The following is a 23,647-nucleotide window of genomic DNA, read 5'->3' on the forward strand; positions in this document are numbered from 1 at the left end:
GCTGTCCTGACTTCTCATCTCTTCCAGGCATCCTGTGATGAATCGGGGAAGACATTCCGACATTCCCACCACCAATAAATCATCTCTTACTCCAGGTATGGGAAGGGTTCCTGCTAGCACAGTTTGACATCTCTGGCCATACTTGGCACCAGGAGAGCACTCTCCTGGAATAGAAGAGGAAAAAGGACTATGGGTTCTTATCACAAAATTGAGACTCTTTTTCCCAGGATGAAAATTACAGGGCCTGGAAAAGATCCAATTTGTCACAAATTTGTTTTGCCTTCCCTGTTGTGCTCATTATGTATTTCTGGAACTCCATATTCTCAGGTTTGATTATAAAGATGAGAAGAGCTGTCTAGAATGGAATGTGGGACTATGAGGAAAGATCCAGAGACAACATGTGTCAGAGAGCTAGTGAGCAGAGAGGTAACTTTATCAAGAAAGTCTTCGGTAGAGTGCTTTCGCATTAGGCATTAAGAGATCAGAGAGTTTCCTTGAAATCTTCCACCACGCCTGGCTCTTACAATCTTTCCACATATATCTCTGAGCCTCGAGGAGAGAGATTTGATAAAGATTTCCATTTAGGTCTGAACACCCTCAAAGGAGTTCATTCCCTGAGCACTGTCCTGTTGTGGGTCTCTCCACTCCAAGTAGAAACTTCTCTGATGAGGTTTGATCAGTGTGCTGATCTATAGGTATAGAACTCTGTCGTTAGAAGCCATTCTATCGTTATGTTTCTTTAGCAGAATAATAGTAGTAGGTTTTTCCCTAGAACCCGTGACCTATGAAATCTTAGGCTGTTGGCCACTTAAGTAGTGTCAGGTATGGGTTCCAAATTCATACAGTGAACCTTAATTCCAATCAAAAAGTGGTTGGTTACTCTCAGCACATTTATGCCTCTCTTGTACCAATGTCTTGCAGGCATTTCACTGGAGTAGGTTGAAGGTTTTGCAGATGAGTGATATTGATGATTACTTTTCTGGTAGCAGGCAAAGTATCTTGTGTTTTGGTGATTTTTCTCTTATTCAGTTGTTTTATTTGTTTGTTTTGATTTTCTTTTTTTTTTTCATGTGTGTATTTTTAGAAGGGGGAAAGAGCATGAAATTAAGTAGGGAGGTAGGAAAAATCAGAGGACTTGGAGAAAGATAAAGAATGTGATCAAAATGTTAAAATTTTAAACTATGTTAAAATATATTAAACTAAAATTTTTAATAATTTTTAAAAAGAACTTGGAGAGTCACATTGTTCAGCTTCAACTCTGGCTGTATGCTTTATACTACAGTTTGCTGTCTTGTAATATGGGAATAAAAATGGTACCTGCCTCAAAAAATATTGTGAGGGCTTAGGAAGTTAATGCATTTAGAGCACTCATAGAAGTGCTTTGCATATATCAACAAATGTTTTATTGTTACTAAATATAGAACATTAGAAATCTGAATGGTGATAGGTCACACACAAAAAAGCAGGAAGACATCAAAGTAGAAGGGGGAGATGTTGGGAAACCATGTCAGTGGGAAAGGGTAAGAGAGAGATGGGGTGAAGACAACTGAAATTCATTATATACATGTATGGAACCATAAATAAAAAAATCAATTAATTTTTTTAATTAAAAACGTCTTTCCAAAACAAACTACAATTCTGGGAGTCAATAACCCAAGTTTTCTTCTAATAAATATTTCATTTACAAAGTGAGAGAATGTCACAGATTTCAAAAAAAGCAATGTAAATTGTGATAGCTTTGCCATTGTAATAAATACCTAAATACCTCTTTAGTAGAGATTTTTGAGAAATGACTTAACAAGATATATTAGAAAAGAAAGGAGGTAAACCTCGACAAAGCAGAGAGCTAAACCAGGAGAAGGTCCGAACTTTAACAACAGAGGGTCAGCAAGTCCTTTTGGAAAATTATTTTGCATGGTAGGAGTTTGCATTTGGCCTCCTCTAGAGCACTTGAGAACCAGCCACCCTGGGTTTACCTTTCCATGAAGTCTAGCTCTCCAAACCGGAAGTCTGCTGTAGTTGGACAACCTTGGCATCCAGCTGGAGACCTAGCCTTCTTCCAAGTTCATTCCCCTCAAGAAGAATCAAAATGTTCTTACATATGTGAGTGTTCAAAGGATGTTATTTGTTTTCCCTCCCAAGACCTAGCTGCATATTTGACCTTCAGTCTTAAGTCACTCTTGCGTCCATATGCTAAACCTTTATTCTTTTACCCAGCTATGCCTGTGAGCTGTGGCCCAGCTGGAGGAAGACCTTGACTAGGACCAGGCCTTTGCAGATCCTTGTCCAGTTCCAATTCCAGCTGCCTCATATGTTTCCTGGTCCAACATGACGTGAGAATCCTCCATCCCCATTCCTGCTGTTACGTGCTTCACCTTCCTTAACAGGATAGATGAGATTTCAGAAGCCCTGTGCCAAAGCTGTTTCTGTCAGTTTTGTTCCAGTGATTTGAAAGTAGCTAGTACGAGCCCCACCCTTGCCTTACTATAATGGCCTCACCTCAGCCTCCTTGGCTGATGTTGCCATTTCTTCTTAAGTCAACAGTCAAGTATTCCAGGGCACATCCTTTGTCTTCAAGGCTCATCCTTTGTCCCCATCTCTGTTTTCACTCACTCGATTGGTAATTTCATCCAGAATCACAGTCTTAAAGACTGAATCTTCACGTGTGTGTCCAATCTTCTATCTCAGCCCAGACTTTTCTCTTAGACTTTAAACTTTCATGGTCACTAGGCTCCTCAATATTTTTACTTGATGGCATCTCAAAACTAACATTTTGGAGTTTTGTGTTTTCTAATTCCTGGTCTCTGGACATGAAAAGTATTTCATTATCGACTTTTCCTGCATCAATCACAGAAACTACATCGTCTTCTATTTCAGACTAAATATCTCCACTTCACTGACTCCTATTTACTCTCCCCAAGTCGACAAATGCGATTGTCATTTTTGTATATCCACACTCTAGATGCCTCTTAGCACCTTCATTGCCATCTCTCTAGGTTAAGCTACTATCACCTTTCTCCAGACTTCCTACAATATTCTATTATAGTGGTTGATTAAAAGTTTTGTAGAGAGCCATTCATAGATATTTTCTACTGTTCAGACTATGCATTCGTTGGGACACCTCTCTGTTACTCTAATGAAATGGCCATGACATTCCAATCCGATTGTACTTACCAAGAGCAAGAAAACGTGTGGATCCCAAGCTAGCAACCTCTCCTTTGTGTAATCGGCTGCTCTGCCTTCACCTACTTGCTGTTTCTCGAGACTGAGGATGCTTGCACAGGCTGTTCCCTTTTCCCAGATATCTGCAGAGCTTATACGCTTATTTTTACCCCTTGCCTCACACATCCTTCAGCGAGGCCAGCACTGACCATTATTTGAAATTACCATCCTTCCCCACTGTGCTTCACCCTCCTTTGTTCCGCTCTGTTTTCACAAAAACTTGCCCCATGCCAGCATTGAAATGATAGAGTTAGCTTATTCATCGCCTCTCAATATCACCAAGAGTTTAAGCTCCACAGTCAAGGGACTTATTTTAGCCTGAGATTGTAGAGCAGTGACTGCACATAGTAGGCATTCAAAACTGTGTTCAGTGAGTCTTTGTAAGCTTTTTAAAGTCCCAGACACAGAGCGAGTTCATCTTTTTCTCTGTATTAACTCTTTGTCCACACTGTTTGTTCAATGGTTTTTGTCCCAACTAATTATTATGTGTGTATCAGTCTTTCTCACCCCTAAGCTATGATCTCTTTAGACATTTTTACATGTTTCTTGGTGGAGATAAGTCTAATGTCTTTTATGTAGCCAAAGATCAAACCATGCCAGCACAAAGGTGCTGAGTACATAGATTTCTCTGACATCAAGTTACCAGCTCTGCAAATTAGTTATTATTTCAAAAGTCATCAACCTCTACCCTAAGTATCTGTATATAAACACTCACTAATTGAGATAATTTGAAACCATTTTTTCACATATTTGCTTAATTAGCCTGCAGTGACCTCTGCAGAAACCCTGGCCTGTGATGATTATAAGAGGTAGTTTTTTTGGCATGGACACCAAAGCATCAAAGAGTCAGCTGAAGCTAAGGCAAGCAATAACACAACTGGTTTTAATTACTCATGACAAGCAGCTGAATATATCAGACACAGGGCTTCTCCTCAACACATCACTCAAAAAGGCCAGTTAGAGAAAATGATGGCGAGAGAAAATGAAAATAGGAGTAAAATTTGCCCCTAATACAAAGCAGATCACCTTTTACACAGGTGACCCTCTTCATTTCCTTTTTCATTTTTATGGTAGTATGAAATCGTTAACTCCTAAAACATGGTGCTCTTCTAGGCTGTTACTTAACAGTGGTCCTTCAGGCTCTCAAAAGAGGAAGCAGGTGACGATTACACCCTTTCATGGATCACCATATAAACTGAGGTCCTCCAAAGTTCATTCAGAATGGCAAACGTGTTTGAAATTAATTCATTTATGTAGTGCAGGCAAGCACCTTCTACTTCATTCAATATTCAGGGCTGCATTAACTTCATCTGTAACCTCATTTTCTTGGCCATGTTCTTAGTGGAAACCAGTGAGGATTAGGCGGTTGCTTTATTACAGCCTGCACGCAATTTTAGCACATCTCTTTCTTATCAGGCCTCACTCACTAATGAAACTGTGGGTTGGCCATATCTTTAGGTTAAACACTCAGAGACACAGACATGGAAACTGCCCTGATGAGGCATCGTATTTGTCTCAGGATCTAATCTTACTATAGTTTTCCCTTTGCCTGATTCCCAAGCTCCAGGCTTTCTTATCTGTGGGCACTTTCTGGTTCTTGCATTATTTAATCAGTGCTTTGACTAGCCTTGTACACCTTCTCTTTTGGAATTTCGGGGGGGGGGGCCTTAATTGTCTCTGATTTTTTTTGTTCTAATTCCTATTTGTTATTTCCAGAAACCTAGACTGCCTTGACTCTTCTTTTTTCACATCAGCTTACATGCTTTCCATAAGAGCTTTGCATTTCTGCAGTGTAGAAAGGTCCTTGGTGGAGACCGAGGCTCTAGTCATGAATATCCCCTCAAAGAGCCCAGGCTGTAAGACAAAAAGCTAAGCAAACAGCTAACTGTGAGTGCCACCTTGATGGAATATGGTAAATACAGTAGAGCACAGAAGAGAGACAGCCCAATAGCTGTGAGAGGTGTGGACAAAATTTTGTTGCTGTTGTTTTGTTTTGTTTTGTTTTAATCAACAACATCCAAGCATTTAGGGACAGATGAAAATTAAAGCAATCTATTCTATGTTAAAGAAGAGACATCTGCAAACACCCTAAGTCATACATCATGGACCAGGGGGTTGCAAATAGGTGTGACTGTGGAGGAGTGATAAAATGGGCTAGAGATGGAAGCCAATGCAAGATTATGAAGCTATTATATGGCATTCTCAAGAGCTGGAAATCCATGTTGTGAGTGTAATGGGGTATCATGGAAAGATTATATGTGGAATCATCTAATTATATTTCAGGATAATTGGCATCAATGTGGGAAAACACCCCAGCTCCATGAGTCCTTTCCTGTCAGTGCTCTCTAACAAAAGCGATTCCTAGAATAACTTAAATAACTTATGAAATAGTTGCAAATGAGCTGATCCATGTTGTAGAAACAAATTCTGATGGAAAGGAAGCTGGAAACCCTCTACTGATGAATTTCTCCAATTGATTTGGAGGCAGCTGGCCTATGAAGCAGTATTTGGGAACTAAAGTAAACTGCCAATTAGACCACTGGGTTCCAGATGTGCTGATAAACACAAGTAGCCTCTTTAGATTGCTTTCTTTGACTGAAGGAGCTGACCTGGGTGTCACTGGAAATGTCTTCCTTCCTTTGGTTCGATTTAACTGACAAGACCAGAAAAAGAAATTCCTTGGGTTGAGGTTCAGGATAACGGCACACTGACCACTCTGGCACCAGACTCAAGTTGATAGAATTTTATTGAATGCTTAGCAAAGACTGGTCAGGGACACAGTTTAGATTCAGGAACCACGACTGTGACAATGAGCCAATCTCAAAGGGAGTTTTTATGGGAAAAGAAAAACAAAACAAAACAAGCAGGAAGAATCAATTCTATTCTAGGTATTTCGTATCTAGCCAAGCAAGAAAATCAACTTTGTTCCAAGTACATAGTATCTAGGTAGCTAGGCAAAGCATTTTAAGCTGATTGGTTGGGGTCCAGGATCGGAGAACTTTGGGGGACTTTCCAGCTTTCCGGGAGGAAGGAGCATAGCAAGGTGCTCTGGTTTAACTCTAACAGAACATACATTTATCTTTAACTCAAGCAGAACATGTACTTGTGATCTACTGTTTTAGTCTAGGCAGCAAGTACTGAATTATTGAATTGTAAATAAAAGCTATTCTTGCGTCAGGCAGGCAGAGCCTGAGAACTTGAACTCAGTTTTACTTTATGCAGACTAAGGAGAAAATGACTCCAGTTAAGCTAAAGAGGAATGCAGGTGTCAACCGAGGAGCTACAATTGTGCTAAAAACTAAAGTAGGTCTCAACAGAGGTGCTAAAGTTATGCAAAAAGATGAAGCAGGCCTCAACTCTTGCCTATAACTTCCAAAATCTTCTGCTTATTTCTTTTAGAAACATATGCAAACTTTAACACAACCTGTTTAGACTTCTTCATCTGGCTTGCAGTCTCATGATGCTACTATTTTTGGTTTCTTAGGTTTCTTTTTCTTTTTTATTTTTGTTGTTGTTGCTGCTGTTTTCTTGTTTTTATCTTGTACCTGTTACTAACAATACACAAGGCTACTAATGACAATGTTTGCCTTCAATTTTTGTTTTTGTTTTGTTTTTTGTTTTTTGTTTTTCTTTTTGTTGGTTAAATTAAGGGCACAAAGAATTCAGGAATGTTTGCAGGGTAATACAAATCTGAAGATTTTTTAAGTAGAATGAATAATGATTTGATTCAGCAAGATAAGGTTTATTATCAATGCCAAAGGCTCAACAGAGGTAACCATAGGCCAATCAGTCATACAATTGATTGGTCACTAACTATAATTGTAGTTAGCAATTATACAATAAGCTCTGAAGACTAAGCGCAAAGAAGATTGGCAAATGTCAATCATGAAAAAGTAGAAGTTAAGAGATAAAGCAATTAAAAGATGCTGGTATAAAAGGAATACCCTAAATCAGCCTCAAAAGAAGGTATTGCTAATTTGTTCCAAAACTTTTGGAGTGTGAAACCTGAGTTTTGTTGTACTCTGTAATAGTTTTGCACCTTGATTTCGTTCTGTTCTCTGACTCATTTTCTTCTACATCATTCTAAGTGCATGAATGGCTAAGGTATCAAGGACAGAAGTGATGTAATTTTTTGAGTACAAAATAAAAACTACCAAGGCAATGATGCATTTATGAGAATATTATAACAATTTGCTATTATTCTAGAGCTATGACTTTTAAAATAAGGCTTTTGCAATGTACCACAGCCATGCAGTAGGTCTTCTTCATTTAAATTGATTCTTTCAATTTTAGGGTCAAAATCATCACTGTGCTTCAACATAAAGATGCTGAAGTGTTTTGAAGACAAAATAGTCATATTTAAATATTGTGCTAATAAAAACTGAATTTCATTTCTATTTTTTAAAATTATAGATTATTTTATTTAAACCAATGCCTTTTCTAAACCCAGCTAAGTCAGTATTTAAGTACCAATTTGCTTGCCTATTTCTTTTGATGATTCTCTCTCAAGGTACAATCATTTCATTCAAGAAATGAAGACCATATGCAAAGAGGAAAAGAAGCAGGCGCTGTTGAAAGCCAGTGGCTAAAATTAGATCATTGACAACATTTACTTATATGGTCGAGGTGAAACTTCAGTGTAAAACATTTTCTCCTGGAAGGAGACACTTCTACCTCATGGTAATTCAAGCATCAGTTATCAGATTACATTCGTATTACCTCATTGGTAGTAAAACTGACCCAAAATAGAAAGGAAAACCATATACTTTTTCTGCCAAAAGAAGGACTAAAGACAAAATTAATAGCCTTGTTTTCGTAGGATTATTACACCAGTACCATTGTAGTTAGGAGGAGAGGTTTGTTTAAGAGAAGCTGTAGCGGCGAAGAAAAAAGGAAGGGTAACATAGCTGATACGGAGACAGGAAGAGGAGTGTGGACTTTCTACCCCGCTCTGTGATAGATTTGTAAACACAAATCATCAGTGACCAACACAGACTACAATTTGTGAGCATTGTTTCGTTTTCAGGTCTTCACATACACACGTGTGCGATGCGGGTGCAAACGAGCACATTGTTAAGGTACCTTCCTGGTGTTTCGCTCCATGTCTCGGAAAATCTACAGCATCCATGACTGTCTCATTACAGTAATTATAAATCCAGGGGTTCTCACATCACAGTGTGCTCCTCAGCAACAGATCGCACACCTTACATCGTCAACCATTCTAGACATGCATTGTATCCCTTCTTCTCCTATCTCTCTGTGTCACATAGGGCACGTTGGAGATGCACACAGTCCTGAAGCACCACTCTCCAGCCCGGCCGTTCATTCCCGCTGCTGATCAGGAGTGTCTGTCACTGTGCAGCGCAAACATCCACACCGGAACACACTGCTCTGGGAAGCCCTCTTGCTTCTCCTGGCCCAGAACCACCAGTCCACTCTTCCTAATCAGGCTTCGAAGGATGTCCATATCCCGAGTCACGCTGCTGTCAGACAGGTCGAAGATACAGCCCTCCCGTGCGACATTGTCCTTCAGTATGATCACACCATTTTCTTTCAGGCCATCTCGGCACCGGGAAAGAAAGGCAAGAAGGTCCTTATCAGTCAGGTACCCTGCAAGTGGGGCCAGGTTGGTAGAGGAAACGAATGCAGGAGGGAGGTGAGTTGGAAAGGAAACCAGGCTAAGAATCAAGACGCTGCCACCCGCCCACTCACACAAACTGCTTAATAGCTTGAATTGTCTTAGTTGCAAAAGACTTTTGAGAATTTAGATGAAACTAAAAAGATACAGTCCTCTTTCAGGGGTTTTAACTCCTTGTCTTTCTATCATGCTAACTGGACCTTGTACCCGAGAAGCACGAGACATGACTGCCCCTCCCAGGAACCCCTTCACGTTCTTGTACAACATAATAATTTCTGTGTGTGTGTGTGTGTGTGTGTGTGTGTGTGTGCCAACACAATATAATTCCATTGCTGTTTCATTTCCTAAGGATTTAAGTCTCAGAACATTTAGTTCCACCAATAAATAATGAGGATTAACCATTTATGGGCCCATTTTTTTAAGTCTTTATGTTTCTGCGAAGATGTAGGTTGTTCCCAAGCGCTTGGTTTATCCCTAGGGGTAAGAACTGGGAGGCTTGTACAGCAACGTTAGGAGAACTCTGGTGGGACAGAGCTTTTGGGATTCACATGACAGCTAAAGCTAGCAAAAAGTGCTATAAGTGCACCTAACAGCTCCATTTTCCTGCTTGTGACCTCGCTGGTCCCTACGCCATCTTTCCTAGCTTGCAAAGGAGGAAGGGCAGAAGCTAGGACACCAAGCCTGACCTGAGACCCACTGAATCCAGATGACGTCATAGCTCCCGAAGCGGGGCGTGAACTCCTGCAGGCTGGAGCAGTGGTAATTCTCAACTTTGTCTTCGTTAACCCGCAAGTAGCTCTGGGCTTCCAGGAGGAAGGGTTCCATCATGTCCACCAACTCGACACTGCTGAAAACAGGTAACAAGACGTGCTTGCTGACCCTTCCTATTCCAGAACCGCAGTCCAAGGCGCAGCCAGTTCCCGCTCTCCCCGGCCCCTGCAGAGAGACACCTTGTGGACCACTTCAAGTACAGAGACGCAGACTGAGGCCCGGACATTACGCTCACGTCTTTAAGTCAAGTTTAATTGGCTCCATTTTCCACTATAAGATGTTTCATTTATGTGTATGATTCACTGCGTTTATACAAATGCTCATAGGTAAGTATCTATCACCACATCAATATATAGAACCTTTAATGATTTTTTCCCCAAAAGTATAGTTCTACTTTGTTCTGCCAAATTTAATTCTTTAAAAAGAATCGCAAACTATTATCTTTGCTTCCAATACAGGGTAAGTTTCTCCCAGAAATAAGCCATGGAGAGCTCTATGAAGCTATAACTTTGATGACCACAATGGCTAGGAGAACTTGGCCAAAAAGTTATTACTTTGCAAAAAATGGGGAGGTGGGGGGTAGGGCCCATCACTGAGTTTTGATGAGTTTCAAAACTACACTAAACATGCCCTTCATGAAACATTCAAATTCATACTGGGGTGATTGAAATTTTCGCTTTTCTAAGCTGAAATTGGGGGTGCTGGTAATCATCTACTCCTTTTCTGTGGATGGTAAACTTTGAGACCCGAGTTGAGGAATAGACATTGTCCATAGACATTGTCCCACTGTCTGTCTCACCAGGATTGTATTGTAAATAGAGTTCTGGGGACACACAACCCATCCTTTCGGATTGAGGGTAGTTTCTTCAGTCTCTGTCTCCTTTAATGCTAAAAGAATGTGTGTGTGTGTGTGTGTGCCAGAAATTTCATATTTACTGAGGAAAAAAAACTTTAAGTAAGGCTATGCATTAAATTAACTAGAAAAGGGGATGGGGAGGTGGTGGAGATGGAGAAATTAGTTAATATAAACATTCTCAAACTTGCTTCCACACAATTAAAGAAGAGCTTTGGATTTATGAAGAAAGACTCAGCTGGTCTAAATTAGTTAGTCGTGATTGGGATGGCTGCTGCGTAGGTTTGTGCTAGAAATTGCAGTAATAGGATACTGGGGGTTGACAATCAAGATCTTATGGAGAAAGCCTACTCTTGATTTCTCAGGAACTGAGGATGAAAAGTACAGTTGGCTAAGGATCAAAGGTAAGCATGAGCAGAAGGGAACATCAAAAAAATGTGCCTTCCAGTATGTCCAAAGGGCTTCCCTTCTGCTAGGAAGGTACAGTGACAAGGGGGGAGGGGCAATTTCAATGTCTTTCCAAATGGAGTAAATGCATGAGTATTTATACGTTGCACGCTCTTTATAGCCACAACAATTACAACGATCAGGAAAACCTCCATAAGACGATGATGATGGTTCCCATTTTGTAGGTGAGAAACCTCTAGTTCCTAGTATTACACAACTGATAGCAGAACTAGAATCAGAGCGGGAACCATCAGAGGCATAGCCAGTCCTCGTTAGGAATGACAGGTACAGCGCTGACTCTGACCCCTTTGATTCGGGGCCACCTAAAGTGATATATTCAAAGGGATTCATAGGCTTCATTCAGACTCCGAAGAAAAGGGGCTTATGATTGATGGGTGATTTCTGCCTTGCGCCAAGAAGAGAAGCAGTAGGACCCTGCCGTGTGCTTACCATCTCCACCTTCACTATGATTGCCTTCCTTGGTCAAGTCAATTGCAGCATAAATACTGACTGATATAAAGTCTTGTGAAAGCCGTAATCTTTTATGTAAAGGAAAGGAGAAAATGTGGAGTGATTTTTGTAAATTGTCAGCAATGACTTCAGGAGAAATTGGTCTGTTCCAATAATAGATTCTCATTTAAAGTGTTTCCTGCCATTGCTTGGCTCTAAGCAGCTCTATTGGTCATGCTGCTCTCATTAGTGTAATAAGTGGCTTTAGAAGTGGAACCATGGAACAACAGAGCCAAGAGACCTTAAGACTGAACTTGTTGAAGGCTTTTTTGTTCAATGAGCAGATACTATAAAGCTGGTAAGTGAAGGGGTCTTGCCCTCTCCCCATCACTTTTTAAGGAAACCCTTAAAGGATGTCAGCAAAAGCCTTGAGCTTTTAAGTGAGTAATATTTAATCCCTTTGCATCTTATACAAATAAATTGAGGCCAAGGAGGTTCGAACTAGAACTCCCTGGAACAGTGGTTCTCAACTTTCCTAATGCTCTGATCCTTTAATACAAATCCTCATGTTGTAATAAAACCCAGCCATGACAAATGATCCATTGTTACTTCATTACTGTGATTTTGCGACTGTTATGAATCGTAATGTAAATATCTGATATACAGGATATCTGATATGCAACCCCCACCCTCTCCAGAGGGGTCACGACCCACAAGTTGAGAACCAGTGTTCTGGATGATTCTCACCCTCTTCCGTTATGTCTGGTCAATTCAAGTATGTGATGTTTGGACGCAGCTATCCTTGAAACTGTTGTTAATCAGACACAAATGTTTCTTTCACTCATGCCCTGAGCTCCAGCCTCTCCGACCATTGCATAGTTGCTCTGTTCTGTTTCACCCTAGGTAGTTGGCACTGCCTGCCCTGTCGTGGCACTGCTATTCTCTTCCGTTCTGTCACTCACAGGCAGCACCTCTGAGAAGAGATATTTAAAGACGGCTCTCAGAATCTGCTCTCATGTCTTGGGCTCACTGACTGGAGAAGCTGTGACTGGATTGAAATTGGATGCCCTTGACAGATGTGAGTACAATCTCGTACAATGTGTGATTTCAGAACTAGGTGATTTTTTTATTTTCATTTTCATTCATTGTGTTATCTTTGTGTGTCTATGGATTCATACAAAATAGTAAAAACACTTTTAATTATTCTGGTTTTGGTTGTTTTTTTTTCCCATCTAATTGTTTTATTTTGCACAGCATTATCTTAAGCCATTTAGTGAAGTTGAAAACTAAAACGTGTTTAATGGCACTGTATGAAAGCCATGACACATGAATCAAAACTTACCATGTTAGTCACCCAATCTCTGACAAATATCCAAGAAACAAATGCGTTAAATAGCAAATCCTTCTTATGTACTACAACTTTATCCTATTAGTTATCAGGTATGCCGCCATCATCTTGGTACCATTTGTGGACTGTCTAAAGCAAATACATTTACAACTAGATTAAACAGTTTTTCCTACTGTCCCCTGTCACTAAGTGTTGAAAGGAAAGCAAAGCTTTAAATTAAACAGTCTGCCTTTTCCCAGTTGACACAAGAATAAATCATGTCAGATACTCATATCCCCTAAGTCCTTGTTTCTTGACCTAGATACTAATTTAGCAGATTATTAAGGTCAAAGTGCTAAAATATCATTCCTTTAAGCAGACTGCTTGTTCTTAGTTCAAGGTCACAGCTTTACAATGAGCCTTGTCTACTAAGAAGGGATCTTGTATTTGTTTGAAAAGGGAAGCCTGCCTCTTTTCCAACATAAATATGCCAGCATGCAGTGTTTCCTTTCCCAGGTCCAGAGGCGTGCTTCTGGGCTCTGTCTGAGTAGAATCCCTGTGGTCAGCTTGGCATTCCTCATGGAGTGACAAGACAGCTGGATTACTAGCTAGGCTTCTGAAATGCCTTGGGATCAAAGTCAGTCTCACCATAAGGCAAAGACCAGAATAGAGTTGAGATCTATAGTCTGTGAGCAAAAGAAAAAAAAAGGGGGGGGGGGGGAAAGAAAAGGAATTTTTCTTCTTCATGAAACAAATGGGGAAAAATATTGTGGTTGAGAGTAAGGAATTTGGTATAAGACTGACCTGGCTGGACTGATATCTCAGTGTGTGCAATCTTAATGATTTATTTCATCCCTTTGAGCCTCAGTTTCCACAACTATAAAAAGAGAACTGACAACAGTTCTTACCTTTAAGAATTGTCAAGAGTAAAGTGTTCCTAGAAGGCTTAGCAAAATAACTGAGCTACTTATAATAAGCATACCATGAAATCAGCCATTGACACTAGTTTAGAAATGTTGCAGATTACTCTGACATTTAAACATCCATGGCAACAAACCCTACACACTCTAGACCTTTGTGGCTGTAAATTACATCAGATAGACATTGGGTCTGGTAGACATCTCATGCTGACCGCATGACTTTACTGCCAGACTCATGACTCATATCCTGGGTGCTGCAAGAAGCTTAGAATGAACAGAACTTCACCTCAACACCAAGGATGGTCTTCATGTTTCCCTTCTGAGTAAGTCGACAGCTTAATTCTAAAACTTATTGTTGCTAATACTTCCTTTATCGAAATAAAACAGTACCCACATTTTAATCAAATGACATTGTTTTGAATTTCAACAAATTTTGCTTGCAATTGGGAGATTTATCTTGAATAAGATCAGCAGTAGCTTTATTGTCTGGCTTAAGATAGCATGAAAACTAGATAAAGTTTATGATGTGAGATGAATATATGATAAGACATCATGGTATTATTGCTAATAGCTACTATGTTATATTCATTTTGTTCACCAAAGCAAGTGTTCAACATCTCTAGTCTTCTTTCATCTTTGCTTTCTTCCATCAGACAAATTCTGTTGTTACTCTTGAGCTATGGGCTAGAAAACTAAAGCTAAATACATGTAAATAGCATGCCCGGAGGTGTTTATACATTAGGTAGAAAAACCACAATGCTTTAAAAGTCATAAAATTTTGGCTTTTACATTCTACCATCTTGTCTCTATCTGACCTGGAAATTTCTTCCACAGAAAGGAAGATGTTTAATCAAATCCAGAGCAACAAAAGAATCACATATTTTCAAATAGCAAGGTGAACTATGTATAAAAATCATAAAGAGATTCTATCATTCTTGTTTTTGTTTTAAACTGAACATAAGCATGTATTTCATTTGTACGTTAGAGACTTCATAAATCAGTCTGAAATTCTATGAGGCACGGATTCTCAGCAGTCTTCTGGGTGTCAGCTGTTTGCCTCTGAGCCGCCGAAGGAGATGCCTCTGTAATCCTCACACAGAAATGTCTGTGCTTTTTGTCCCCCTTCCCCCAAGCGCGCAAGATTAGCTGATGCCATGGCAGTGCAGCGCCAAGTGGGATAAGCCCTGGGTTTGCTCAGCACCATCGCTCTGACCATCTCAAGATAGGCTTTCTGGCTGACCCCTCAGCTAGGTCACAGGACCATGCGAGCTCTGAGTTTGCAAGGACTTGTCCCTCCCTCCTCAAGCGACAGTCAGAAAACTCACCCCAACAAATTTCCTAAGGAATTCACGAGAGGCCTGGATATCTGGGTTAGATAGTTCAATGAAATTTCCCATCATGCCTTCTTCTGTGGCAGGTACTTCTTGGTAGAAAAGCTTGGCTCTGGCATAAAACTGCATCTCACCATCAATGACTTGGCTTGTTAAAGCATACAATTTTACTGCAAAGAAAATATTATCAAAAGTTATTAAAATGTATAGATAGGATATAACAAGCTCATTTTAAAAAAATTATGGCTTTCTTAAACTCCATGTGTTTATCTGTAGAAGAAAGGGCACTGATTTGATTTGGTTTAATTTTTTTAGACAAGGTCTCACTATGTGGCTTTGGCTGTTTTGGAACTTGCTATATAGACCAGCTGGACTCAAACTCACAGAGATCTGCCTGTCTCTGCCTCCCAAGTACTGGGATTAAAGGCATGCAAGGCAATGCCCAGCACTGACAATTTTTTTTTACACAAATAAGTAAACTTTCATTTATTTATTTATTTATTTATTTATTTGTTTGTTTCAAGAGCTTTATTAAGGCTTAAGCTCTGTCTCTCCACTGTCACCAGCACAGTGGATCAGAGAAGAGAACCCGGAGCAGCTACATGACAGGTTTTTTTTTTTTAATTACTATTACAATTTATTCATTTTATATCCCAGGTGTAGCCCCCTCCTTCATCCCCTCCCAATCTCACCCTCCCTTCCTCTTTTCCTCCAATGCCCCTCCCCTAGTCCACTGCTAGGGGAGGTCCTCCTCCCCTTCCATCTGACCCTAGTTTATCAGGTCTCATCAGGACTGACTGCATTGTCTTCCTCTGTGGCCTGGTAAGGCTGTCTCCCCTTCAGGGGATAGTAACCAAAAGCCACTGAGTTCATGTCAGAGACAGTCCTGTTCCCCTTACTGGGGAACCCATTTAGAGGCTGAGTTGCCATGGGTTACATCTGTGCAGGGGTTCTAGGTTTTAAATCAGAAAATCTGCATTTGAGTTCTAGCCCAGAGGTTTGCATGCAATATAACATTGAGAAAACTATTTAAACCCTACAGTTTTCAAGAATGTTATTTATAAATCACAGTTACTTGAATTTGTAATTGAATGGCTAGTTTCATAAACCCGACTTACCATCTTATTAAAAAAAAAAGTCTTACAGTATTTTGTACAATAGAAAAATAACCTCATCCCACCATTAACTCCTAGCTATGAGTGCTTTGTGGAAATTTTCTCATTAATTCTTGCTGCCAATCTCTATTTTCACTTCTTTTAAAGTAATAAATATGAGCATGCTCTATTTTAAATGTAGTACTAATGTGTGAAATTCTCAAAACATTTTTAAAATTTAAATTTAAAAATGCCTTAATTCATAAGATCTCCAAACAAACCAATTAGAAAGCTAAAAATTTCTAAAGTAATACAAGTGTATGTGTGGGCTGTTTTGGAACTTGCTATATAGAAACAACAGGAAAAAAAAATCCTAGAGCTGAAAAAGAATGTAAGATCTAACCAGTGCTAGGAAGGATGGACTTTTTTAAAAATGCAGATTTACAGATGAGTTTAATTTTTTTAAAACAGAAAGAATAAGAAAATGACCCTAATGTTATCTGGAAAGAAAAAGAAACACTTGAAAGCAATGGTTTAGGGGCATTAGTATTCTGAGGACCATTTATTTTGAAGCTAAATTTAACATCCAGTTAACTGTGAGAGTGTTCATTTCCTATGGACTTATTTTTTAGAAGTATTTTGAAGCTATATTTCAACCCAGCAAATGTTAAAATCAAGAGAAAATGTATGCAGAGAGATGATGTCATTAACACAGGAATGAAAATAATGGAAAGAAATCTGTAACTGACAACAGCTTATCAGATCTGGAATAAAGCTGTTCATACTGCAAGAGAAATTATAGGCTGGAGTTTTGCCAATAGAGAAGGTGGCCAAGAATCTAGGACATATTGGTGAAGTTCCAAAAAAAGACATGTTTTGGTTCAGTCACCAGAAATGAAATATGGTTGAAAGCTCTAAGTAAAATATACAATGGCTCAAAACTACTATTATTATACCAAAATATGGCATAATTTTAAATAGAAAAAGTCAAAGAAAAAATAGTATTTAGCCTTCACTAGGAACGTTTTCTTTTCTTCCGATAACTGCAAAGACTGTAACATTAAAGCAGGACACTACCCAACTCTAAAGTCCATGAGAACACAGTCCCAAATTTTTATTCTAAAAGTTAAAACTGCAATAGAGAGCATATGACTAAGAATGTGCACCTCATTGTGGAGCTACATCAAGATTTTCCAACGTGAAGACCCCAGAACTAATGTTTACATCACAAATGACCATGGATTTTCAGAAAGGCTTTCAGGAGTCAGTTTCTAAATCAATTGGAGACAAACAATATTTTTATATGGTCTCCTCAATGTATATTAACTGTTTTACATGTATGTTCATTTTGAAATACAAATCTTTTAAAGCTGCTAATATAGAGAAAGAATGGACCTGATGCTCCAAAGCAAAAGGAACTCCTGACCTTCCACTTCCCTCAGTTCCCCAGGTAAAGTCTTACATAAAATCCAAGTAGATAAACAAATTCTTCCAAATTGAACAGAGATGGAAAATTCATGCACCACCACTCCAACATCATGATGCTTCTAAATTCTTCTGGACTCCTCAAAACGTCAAGCTAGAAAATCACAATTCTGAGAGTCTTCTCAGTAATGAGTGCCATTCTGGGAGTGTGAATGAGCCATGGATCTCTCTCTCTCTCTCTCTCTCTCTCTCTCTCTCTCTCTCTCTCTCTCTCTCTCTCTCTCGTAAGAGAGAAATTGAGCATGTATGGAGATCAGGGGGTCCAGGGATCAAACTCAGGCCATTGGGTTTGGCAACTGTTATCTTTACTTACCTACCTAGCCATCTCACTGACCCTCCTCGGTGTTTTTTGATCCAGGTAAAACAGCAAATTAGCCACAGTCATCATCACATGCTTAAGTCACCGAGTTGGTAGGGTGTATTAAAAGCCTTCATCTAGAAGTGGGCATGGTTCGTTACATCAGAAACAGTTCGGTTTCAAGTCAGTGCAGAGCTCAGCAGGTTTCAGCTCCACTAGGTGGGCTTTTATGGTCACAGGCTTGTGTTCTCATTTTCACCTAACTGACATGTATTTCTCTAAGAAAGATATATGAGGTGTCATGGCCAATCCCAGTTCTGCCCCCTCAATGGCTCCTGCATCGTTCATGTTGGATTAAATAAGGCAACTATTCACTAGCCCTTGTCTTTTTACTATGGAAGTTCTTGTTGTGGTAATCTGTCACAGAATTGCAATGTCTCTGTAAATTCTGAGAGAATCTGCAAAAGAAGCTAGGTCAAAGTGGCACTTTCTTTCTTGACCCATATTATCTGTAATTAATCAAATCTATATAGAGGCAAGAGATGCATCTCACTGACAATGTAAGATACATGTTATATAGAAGAAAATAAAGAGAGAAATAAGGACGTGGGGAATTCATTGCGGGAATTCTAAGTTTTTTAGTAGAAATGCTTTTAGTAACTGTCTCTTTAACTGAGGTGGTAAATAGATAACCACAGCTCTTAGCTCATCCTCAAAGACCGATTCTTGTAGAAGGGCTCAAGGACAGAAGGGGAACAGTACCTGTTTGGTATTTCTTACATGCATGGCCTTATCCTAGGTATTTTTTTTATTACTTCTTTTAATCCTACAAGACTGACTCTTAATATTTTAGAAGACTGGAGTTAGAGTGATCGATTTTTAGCTGAGCGGTAAAAGAACAGCACTTCGTGGTATCTTTTCACTTAGCAAAAGAAATATCACAGCAGGTCAAAAGACAAGTCCCTCTGAACAAAGCTTTTGTCCTTCTGCTAAGTCACCCAAAACCATTTCTAAGTAACAATGGCCAAGAGGTGCAGACTCTGAATAAAACAACTGACGGGCACGCACTGACTCTCACGTACTGAAAAATATGGTCATGCTAGACTATTACTGATGGTTAACTTATGTGAATGTCTCCAACTAAGCTGTTTACAGGTTCTGTAAGGACTGATAAACTAAAGACTTACACTAACATTTTTTTTCTTATACTAGTTTTTGTTTGTTCATAAATAGCCATCTTTAGAAAACTTTTCAACCCAAATCTCCAGATGAATTTACAGGTTGATATCACTTAGCTATATGGCCCTACCCAGTGGCCCACCCATCTGGGGCCCCCTCTGTGCCTAGATCCACAAAGAAAAGTTATGGAAAGTAAGAATACACCTAATAGGACGATGTAACAATGAACTGCAGTTTTTAAAAATGCAAAACACTGAAAGTAGCAAGCTTGTTTCCCTTTTTCCTGAAAATCTCTTAAGGTAAACAGCATTGCTTCATCTTCCATTTCACACTTCAGTTCGCTGGGTCTTAACATTTCCACACATCTCTGAAGCTAGTCAAGGATGTTTGGGGGGCATTCTCCATGACAGACCTTACCACAGAGTGAGCTGGAATAAAACTGGCTGCCTTACACAGACATTGGAGAGACGCCGAAAGGGAAGAAGGAATCAAAGACAGGTTAACCATGGTTCTTTCCATAATTACCCCTAAACAACTAGGCCCTCTGTGCAGACCCTACAGGAAGGGTTCCCTAATGTTTTCAAAAGAGAGACTTTATTTTCATTTTTATGAAGCCTTAAAGTCATCAAGGACAAGGGAAGCCAAACACTAAAACACTTCTGTGGAGCTGGGAGGTAACGTCTCTGCTGGCTGTTTTATTTCCAACCAAAAAGGCATAATATCCGCTAGAGCCTGAAAACTTGCACATATTAAGTTTATCGTCTTTGGTAATGCCTGCTCTTAAAAAATGTTAAATGCTGACATTAGACAAGGCCTGGCATAGGGAAAGTACAGGCAAAACCTAACACCCACTGAAAACTGATGGCTTTTACATGTATGCTGCATGTAAATTCTTCTAGTCCTCCTGTCACCGTTTTGAGGAAAATGATGCTCATAAGCATTTAGCTGGCAAAAAGATCACTTCTCTAGTTTGAGCAGTCTAAGACCATAATACATATTCAAATGTAATTCTGTAACTGCCTCTTGCACTAAATATGTCTGGCTTGATCGGAAACTGTCCACCCCCTCCCAAAAAAGGTTTTTCCTCATAGCAGAAGCACTTAATGACACTCACGTCACCCATAATCTTATCCTTCTGGGCAATGAAGTCTAAACAAATGTAAAGCATGTCCTTTGGGCTAATGTCTTGAGAGTTACCAGACAGGCCTCTAACCACATCTTCCCTTTGCCTTGGTGAGTAGTGTCATCTGGCTGATGGAGACCATATCACGCTAGATCCCCATATGCCTATATGGCGTGTCAAAAGTGATATCAAGAGTAAATACATGGGTACAACCAATGTCTCAGAACCCATTTGTTACTGCAGCAGAACTTAACCCACACCAACTAATATTATCCTCAGCTAACGCTGTCATGCAGGTCTTGTAGATGCAACTGTCTTACGAATTCTCAGGGAAAACTAATGCTCGGGCTGAATTCTCAGAATAAAAAAAAAAAAATAAGGAGTGTTATTTGTGGAAAGTTAAGTGATGATAAATCCAGCTTCAGCCTAAAGTAGGCTGATTCTATTCCAGTGGCACTCACTAAGGGAACCCTCTAAGTCTCTCAGAAGCCACTGGTGAGGCAAGAATTGAAGTTGCACTTCTCCCTTCATTTTAGTTGGGGTTCCCACAGACTATTTTGTTTGAAATATCAGCTTTTGCAAATCATTAATTAACCGTTCTCACAATCGTGAAGGAGAAAAATTGATAAAATTAAAAAAAAAACACTGTAAAATCAGAATGATTACATTAGATTAAGAAAAGATAGCTGGGTGGGTGGTGGCACGCACCTTTAATCCCAGCACTTGGGAGGCAGAAGCAGGCAAATCTCTGTGAGTTCAAGGCCAGCCTGGTCTACAGAAAGAGTTCCTGGACAGCCAGAGCTACAAAGAGAAACCCTGTCTCGAAAAACAACAACAGGAAAAAAAAAAAAAGAAAGAAAGAAAGAAAAAAAAAACACCACCAACAAAAAAAGATTAAGGCCAAATGTAACTGAAGACTACTTGTTTTAATTAATTTTCCTCTGATTTTGAGCAGAGAGTGTTTAGTTCTTAACTGACTGACAGCTGAGTTCAGAAATTAGCCCCTTTTCTGTCTGTAAACATTTTAAAGCCTGTCAGTCATTTGCCCGCTAATGACTCCCTTCTCCACTGCGATAATTGATTGCTTTCTGCAGTCTATATCACACAGTGTTGTTCAAGACTCTTTCCGAGCTGTAGCCCACAGGCAGTCTCTCAGAAGTCAGTGATTTGCCCAGGCCTGGAGGCACCAGGGCCTGATAACCTTCCAAATGATCACCCCAGTTTTTCTCTTAAGGTAAAGTAGATACACGTCATGATGGAAGAAGCCTTCCACTTGCTTTCTCTAAATTAGATAACGCATCTCTGAATTTTACCTGTTTCACTTCAAAAATAAAATTGTAGGGAGGAAGTGGGAAATTGAGAGGAAGAATAGTGATATTTACCCATGAGTTGTAGCTGTGAGGATCAAAGTTATAGATGAGAACCATTCTCATGTCAAAGCCATTTAAATATAATGCAAATGTATCTGTAGGATGAAATTAAAGAACCTTCAGAAGGAAATTTCTAAAACAAGACTTTGATAGCTGCTAACATCCAGGGGGTTTTTTTGTTTTTTGTTTTTTTAATGTAACTCAAAGGACTATGCAGTTCTCTCCACGGCAGGAAACTGGGGCCAAATCAAGTGCACAATGAGGCTTTCAGACAACCTTATGCAAACAGACCAAGGCTGAGAAATAGCATTCTTGTTTTCACTGGGAGAAAATATAAATCAAAGAGGCAGGAAGGGGGCACTTCACTTTTTAATCCTAAATTTCTTCCTCTTTAGTGCTGGTGGGAGTGTCAACACTGGCTACTTTCACAGAGGTTGAGAAAGCATGCTATGAGCATACCTGATAAGCTTTTTCTTGTTCTTGTGTCCCATTTCCCTGAAACTGGGGGGAAAACAAAAATGAAGGGCAGACTACTACCCCTTGATATCCAAAGTCCAAGCTAAAATCAGCTTTCTTTGGGTCTCTGATGATACTTGTGACATAGTGAAGCCAGAACAGAATGTATACACGGACACACGCATAGTTCATCATCACCATCACCACCACCCAGACACATTGCACGTGTGTCCCAAGCACATTTTGAACCTTCTTATGTGATCTTTGTTTTCGATTTTTTTTTTCGCTTAGCATAGTATTTCATCAATATTCTCAACTCCAAGTTACCTGATTTTCCACCTTGAGCAATTAGAAAACACAACACTGACAACCCAAGAATTGAGTTTCTTTAAGCCTCCTAGTCACCATGCTTACACCTGGAACAGCAAGTCGCTATGCCTAAGGGGGCACGAAAACCCTAAAATAGCATTCGGCCTTGCCAGGCAGCACTTGCTATTACCCTCTCAATAGAAGAATGTCATTGAAGCATTTCACCCGCTAACATTGTCTGGATTCACCCTTAGCTGAAAAGCACCCATGTCTAACCTCTCTCACACAGCCTATCCAGTCCCTTCTTGTCCCTTGTTGAACAGCTCTGGCTCACTTACCCAGGGGAATTTTTTCCAGCAGGTAGAGATAGCTCTGAAAGAAGTCATTGCGGATGGCTTTGTGAAGGATAAAGGACATGCTATGTCGACAGAGTTCATCATCAGTCTTCTGCCAGCGGGATCTAAAGGCAAAATGGGCTCCCAGGTGGGCCATGGTGGAGGGGTATAATAATGATTCCTGCGGAGAAAGGAAGCTCGTCTGGCTGTTGCTTTGAATTAGTCTTCTCTTCCTCAAAGAACTTGAGACTGTCATTTTAAACCAGTCCCAGGTCCATCTATATCAGGACAGGCTGTCATGGGCTGTGGGGGGAGGGGTAGCAGACATGGGGAGGTCAGGCTCTTGGCACAGCCACCTACCGTCTGATTGCTTGCGCGACACCACTCCAAGCCAGCAGGTGCTAAAAGTAAAGATGGAAACAGGCTGAGAGAGATCCTGCTTCATCTAGGGAAAAGCACGCTTCCCTTCTTTATAGGCTGCTTCAAACAGGCTCAAGCACTGCCTGCTAACACCCCAAATACTCGCCTTAATTTGATTCTGAAATTGGAACAGCCTAATTTCCATTTCAAAGAGTTGTGAATATTTTGCAGGAGGTCCGATTCCCTGATTTCCATTGCTCCTGGAACACTGAATCCTCAAATTACAAGGGCCCTTCAAAGTCATCTTAGCCACTCACATTCCTTTCATCAGTACAGTTTTTCCCCAAATCATTTTATAGAGGTGGGTATGTGTTTCCAATGTTTAAAGCTATTCCAGAGGGGCAATTATTTGAAAGCCTGTTTTTGAAATTAAATACCCTTCTCTATCAGCAAGCTCTTCCACTTAACCTGTTCTGATCAGTGCCTACTTATGCAAGTCCATTCATTCCTTTCTGTCTTCTATGAATATAATTTTCCTTTCAAGCACATTTCTGTTATGAACTGACTTCTGATTATCGCTCCAACTAATTCCTCTGCTTTTTGCATGATACTATGTGTTCTAGAGGCCAACCTTTGTTGACCCCATTACCTCTGATTCAGCCAATAGATAGTGCTGTAG

The 23,647-nt window shown here is 39.9% G+C and overlaps 1 protein-coding gene across 1 annotated transcript; it reads right to left on the reverse strand.

Moving 5' to 3' along the window:
- Positions 1-8,544: 8,544 nt before the first annotated feature.
- Positions 8,545-23,009, reverse strand: Ntmt2 (N-terminal Xaa-Pro-Lys N-methyltransferase 2). The gene is made up of 4 exons (XM_021639412.2): positions 22,612-23,009; positions 14,954-15,129; positions 9,547-9,796; positions 8,545-8,832 (listed from the first exon to the last, which is right to left on the reverse strand). The coding sequence occupies exons 1-4, from the start codon at positions 22,862-22,864 to the stop codon at positions 8,561-8,563; spliced, it is 951 nt and encodes a 316-aa protein (XP_021495087.1). The 5' UTR covers positions 22,865-23,009; the 3' UTR covers positions 8,545-8,560.
- Between the last annotated feature and the right edge of the window lie 638 nt (positions 23,010-23,647).

The sequence above is a fragment of the Meriones unguiculatus genome, chromosome 11, assembly GCF_030254825.1.
Source record: "Meriones unguiculatus strain TT.TT164.6M chromosome 11, Bangor_MerUng_6.1, whole genome shotgun sequence".
NCBI lineage: Eukaryota > Metazoa > Chordata > Mammalia > Rodentia > Muridae > Meriones > Meriones unguiculatus.